Source organism: Pangasianodon hypophthalmus, chromosome 30, assembly GCF_027358585.1.
Source record: "Pangasianodon hypophthalmus isolate fPanHyp1 chromosome 30, fPanHyp1.pri, whole genome shotgun sequence".
NCBI classification, from domain to species: Eukaryota; Metazoa; Chordata; class Actinopteri; order Siluriformes; family Pangasiidae; genus Pangasianodon; species Pangasianodon hypophthalmus.
In genome coordinates, this window is record NC_069739.1 from 1,204,571 (window position 1) to 1,210,633 (window position 6,063).

The window sequence follows — 6,063 nt, forward strand, 5'->3', positions numbered from 1 at the left end:
AGACTGGAGTCAATACTCACACCAAGAACTTTCACTGCTGTAAATGATGTAACTGAGTTGCTACATAATCAGAAAGCTTACTTTTAACTGCTTTCAGTTCTGTTGGAATTGAAGTAGCAGCAAGTTACTCAACATCCAAAGTCTAAAGTTCTCAGGTTTATTAGATGGATAGATAGATAGCATTTATTGTCATTGTATTTCTACAACGAGATGAATGGAATGGGTCACATCTTCCCCCTATAAGGAGAGAAGAGGTCCTTAAAGCAGCCATGCAAGGCGCTAACGTCCTCTCTCATCCGCGATAGAAGAACATTAACAGAACAGTCAAAGCAATAAACAAAGTCACAAACACATACGACATCATACAATGGAGCAGTTACGTGAGGGGTCTTTTTTGTTGGTTACAGTACGGGAGGGTGGGGGGGCAAGAGATTAGAAAAAAGAAGAAAATGTGACACTGAGGCAGTCCTTGACTAGGGCAGAGTATTTAAGAAAACAGTGTGTACTAGCCAAATTTGATATGGTGTGCTTTCGGGAGCTGTTGTTATCACAGCTGTGTGTCTTTGGAGTGTCCGGTGCAGATCAGAGTCAAAACAAAGCATATTCTGCGATGAAGGTCCTCTGGGAGAAAGAAAAATTAGCCGGGGAGGAAAATGCACAAATATAATCAAGCAAATCTAAGAACTCAGGAGATTGTACAATTTAGTCGGGCACCCGGTTCTGCATGGCCCCCAACTTTATGTCCCCTTGCAGGGCCGTGAGACCCCTAGTCATCTCCTCCTGGCGCGTGACCATGATTGCGGACTGGGTCGCGTTGGATTTACACAGTTCCGAAAACATATTCGTGATGGTATTCAAGCGTCGGGGGATGTCCACGGATTGTAGATGGTACAGTTCCTCAATCCGTGTCACCTTCTGATGTAATGCCCTCACCTGGTCAGCAACGGCTCCACAATGGTGTGAGATGACAGCTGACAGCTTGGGGGATTCTTTATTGGCTGCCTGCTTTCCAATTTGTCGATAGATCAGGAACATCCCCAGGCCAATCATCAGGACACCTGCTATCAAAAATCCAAATATGTAGACATCTTCGACGTCTTCTAGGGACAGAGGTGCCAGACAGACGATGTTCCACTTGTTCCAAGAGTCCATCGTGTATCCAGCAGCAAAAGTCCCGTCCGGACATGTCGGCTCTCCCGAACCAACATTCCTTCGTGAAAGGATCGTATCAATTGCGTTGATAAGCGTTGAGCTTATCAATTCCATAATTTAGGATTTGAGAAGCTTCACCAGCAGAAGGAAAAATAGAGACGAGACGGGAGAGGCACACAGACACAGCAGAGAGAGGAAAAAAATGCGACCGCCTCCAGCGAGAGTCAGAGAGAGCTGTGTGTCTTCAGCATAGCAGCAGATGTGAGCTCTCTCACTCTCTCAATCTCTCTCAGCCAAGGCCTACTCCAACCACACCTTCTCACCTGGACTTTGCCTTTTTTTCTTTTTTCCCCCTCTTCCCCATCCTCCCTTTACCTTTTCCCTTAATAAACACAACCCCTGTGGGTTTTTTGAACATTTCTAAGGCTCAGCATGCTTGTGCTCCAACCTGCTCTGGCACTAGATGCCACACTGGTGGGGAAGGTGAGCATGAGCACAAACCCTGAATACTGAGAGAAGTGATTGCCCCACCCACCAAAAGGATACCTTACTGCAACATTTGGAGACTAGCCTCCAAAAGCAGGCGGTATCCCAGAAACCGGCACAAGGTTTATGAGCCATCACTGAAGAGCGAGGAGAGAGGAAGGAATTCATCCCCAGCCACCAATGTGACTGCCCCAAACTGCAGGGTCCAAGATTTCAAAGAGGGTTACCTAGATATTTCTGACCCTGTGACGCCCACAGAACCTGACCTAACACAGAACCTGACCTAACAGACTTCTACCTGCCCACAAAAGCCTGGCTTGCTGGTTGTGTCATCCATGATAAAAAAACACCCAGTGCCCCCACTGTATACCTGTGGCAGGAGGGCATTCCCATCAAAGACCTCCTAGACATGGGGAGCATGGTAACATTGGCCCGATTCTCAGTTCTCCCTCAGCCCCTCCGGATGTGTGGGACGCTGTCAGTATCCTGCATGCATGGAGATGTTACAGAAGTGCCTGCAGCCAAGTTCAGAGTGGGGAAACGATCAAGTGAGTGGCCTCTCCTTGTTGGTTTAATATCTGATCTACCTGTACCTCTGCTGAATGGAAGAAACTGACCTTTTTTCCCATCGTCAAACTACCCCATCACTGTCAGCAGGCCACACCAGAGGGAAGTTTTGGGAGACAAAAAAAGCAATGCTATATGATTGTTGGGGACAGGTGCTGGAGATGGAAGGAGAACTAAGGGCTCTGTCCACCTCATACTTCCACATCCAATGGGGTCTACTACACTAACACACAGTATGTCATGGGCACCTCCTGGCCCCCCCTTGGCGTCCCCTTAGAGAGGATAGGAATGGATCTTTGGTGCTGCTGCCAAAAAGCAACCTCGGGAAAAGCCACATCCCGAAACGTTTTCCCCCTTTTCTCTTAATAAACACAACCTATCTCTAAGGCTCCGTGTGCTTGTGTTCCACCCCATTCCAGCACTATATGCCACAGTCTATTAAAGATGCATAAAGATGCTCCATCTCTACTAGGGGTATCACTGTAATGAGTGAGTCGTCTACGGAGGCCACCCTACAACTGCAGGGTTCCTTTGATTGCATGGACTGGAGCATTTTACAGACAGTGCCAAAGAAATTGATGAACTCACAAATGTGGTCTCAAGTCAGATTGTTTAATCCCCACCAAGACTACTGAATTGTACCCAAATAACAAACTATGGCTCAGAAATAACATGTCAATAATGCTGAGAAAGACACTCACAACCTTTTTCTATGGTTCTGTTGGAAAAAAATATTATAGCAAAAAAGGAGTTAAGAGCTGAGATCAGAAAGGCAAAAGACAAAATTGAAAGGCAGTTTACTCAAAATAATGTCAGTGCAGTGTGGAATGGTATGAGAGCCATGGCTGGTGCGGGAAAAAAGACGATAATCCTACCATTCTTGATGGTTTTTAAAGTTACTTGGAGTTAAATAAATATTAAAATTATTTTTGTTTGGTTGGTTTTTAAATTAGTATTGTTTTTTGGCAAAAATTAATTAAAAAAAAAATCCTTGCATCATTCAGCTGTCCTAAACTGTGTAAATTTTGGATGTTCAGAAGTAATATTTTCTAAAACATTTTTGTCTTCAACATGAATGTTAAAAAAATTTGGACAGTTGAAGATTATTATTTTTTTTTAATTATTATTATTTCAGGCATACTGTTTTAGCCTTTTTTTCCCTCATGGACAATCCAGAAAGAGAAAATGTAAAAGAATCTATATATGTGTATAAATAATTTATGCATGAAAGGACAGGAGCAATGAATATTCCAGTATTACATCAAGGATGAAATATTTACTGTTTTTAGTTGTTTTTTTTTTTTTTGTATTGTAGTATAACTACATGAGGTGTAGAGGTGTGTTTTTACAGTTGTATTGTGCATATTGCTTTGGTTTTTATACCTTATCACCTGGTCTGAAAGTTTGAGTTCTGCAGTTAGTTCGACTAGCTAGTGTGCAGTGCTGTTTAACAATCGCCAAGATTAATACATTAGCTCTCTGTATCATGTAACATCAGCCTAATTGCTTTGTGGATACATACAGTAGTTTTAAAAAGTGTTGAATAGGCCCATTTCTTTGCATCTCTTCTTGACAAAAAGAGATAAGTGTTAGCTGCTTGTTTCCTTAAAATGGCATTGCGACTCGGATGTTTCACAGTAGACGCTTGGAGAGTGTAACTCTCTGCCAGTCTACAACAACGTGAATTTTGATTTGCTCAGCACTTTTTTATTCCCCCTTCCCTTCACCACGGCTCAACATAAACCTACGGCATTTTACAGGGTAAAATTCATAAGGGGCTGAAGTTCCCTAATGACTCCACTGATCAGAATCTCTCTCTAAGCATGCAGACCTGTTGTCTGACTGAGTTCAACTGAAATTGTTGATCTTGCAACTGAAGCCATGCACAGTAGATGCATGTGCCCTTCAGCAGAGTCCTCCATATAGGCTGAGAGCAGATTTATGCATTATGTATAGTATGATTCCTTCATTATTGTATCATATAAGTGTTTACAGCAGAAATATTAAGAGAGAAATAAAGATTATACTATTATATAATCTTATATATATATATATATATATATATATATATATATATATATATATATATATATATATATATACACAGATACTGCATTGCATTATAAATAGTAACAAACTAGATAATGCCATTACATAATATGTATTATATTGATGGTGGGAATTTGATTTGTTACAGAAGGTTAAAGGTAATATAACATAATATAATATAACAGCAATATTAGGTTATTCATGAAAGAACATTTATTAATGCAGAGTCTGTTTGGAATACTCGCAGAGTTATGATTAATTTAAAGCATCTCCTAAACCACGGGTAAAACAGAGCATAAATAAATGGATTAATGGCGGAGTTAACAAACATCACGACAATCACTTTCTGAAATGTGTCTGTCTGTATTTCAATAACATTTCCTAATAAGCTGTAAATAAAATATGGAAGTAAACACACCAAAAACACAGACACTAAAATTCCGAGGACTTTAGCTGCTTTTCTCTCAGATTTCATCGAGTGTGAAGTGAGTTTCTGTGTTTTAGGCTGTGTGTGATTATTAAGCTCCCTGATAGCAGTGGCATGTTTCTTAGCAATCACAAAAACTCGAGTATACAATATGATTATCACAGAACATGGAAATATTAATGATAGTACAAGATCAATTATAGAATCAACCTCATTCAGAACAAGGAAACATTGTCCAGGACATATTACAAAGCTCATGAAGGTTCCGCTGAAATAACAGAATGCTATGACATATGCCAGACACACACACCAGTTAGAATATACCACATAGCACATAGTCCTCCTAGACATTGTGTTTATGTAGAGAAAGGGGTTTGAGAGAGCGAAATACCGATCCACAGCGATGAGAGTGATATTATAGATGGATACGTTCATGAGGAAACCATTCGTCAATAAACAGAAGGTGCAGGAAGCTTTCCCAAAAATCCAGCATGACTCGATTGTCCAGATTAACATCAAAGGCATCACTAAAGCACCAACAAGGAAATCTGACAGAGCCAGAGAGAGCACAAGCATGTTGGTCGGTGTGTGAAGCTGCTTGAAGAGAAGAACAGAGATGATGACCAGCATATTTCCACACACTATTAGAAGAACCACAGCAGCTGAAAACATGTACAGTAAGATATAAACTGCAGGAGATACAGATCTCTCTGGACAGGAGAAATCCTCACAGCGATCAGACTGATTAAACTCTGTCAGGTTCATGAATACAGCATTTCTCTAATGTATACAGAGTTTAAAGTTTGGATATTGGACGCCACCCTTGTAAAAACGGTAACTGTTAAAAGTCATAATAAAATGACTTATGGCTCAAACAGTTCTGGTGCTTTTATAGTTTATAAATTACTCACACCCAACTGAGCTTAAGTGACAGCATGATGCATATGATGTCATGATGTGTTGGAACAAAAGGCCTAGTACTTACTGGCCAGAGAATAAAACCTGCTATTACTCGAATTTGTGTTTGACAAAAGACTTAAATAAATATGAACAAAAAGTGTTTATACTGAGAAAACCTGCCCTACAGATAAAGAATAATTGTGTAAAAAGGGTGACAAAAACATATTTATTTTCAGAATAAATTCTGATGCCTTAGTGAGCGTCTCTTCATGTTTACACCCCAAACTGCCATAATACCATATGAAATATTATTAAATTCTCTACCTATGGTAACGTATGGTGTGATATTTAGACACACTATATGACACAGTAAGATTATTATAAATAGGAACCACTGAGGGGATATTATCTCACCACCCGTAATAATAAAGGAATTCTAACACTGCTTGTGTATTGCATGTAGTGTTTTTATTCTGTCTTGC

General features: G+C 40.3%; 1 protein-coding gene across 1 annotated transcript; it reads right to left on the reverse strand.

Moving 5' to 3' along the window:
• Nucleotides 1–4,453: 4,453 nt before the first annotated feature.
• On the reverse strand, nt 4,454–5,446 carry LOC117596531 (trace amine-associated receptor 13c-like). The gene has a single exon (XM_034301864.1). It carries the CDS (start codon nt 5,444–5,446, stop codon nt 4,454–4,456), a length of 993 nt encoding a protein of 330 aa, XP_034157755.1.
• Between the last annotated feature and the right edge of the window lie 617 nt (nt 5,447–6,063).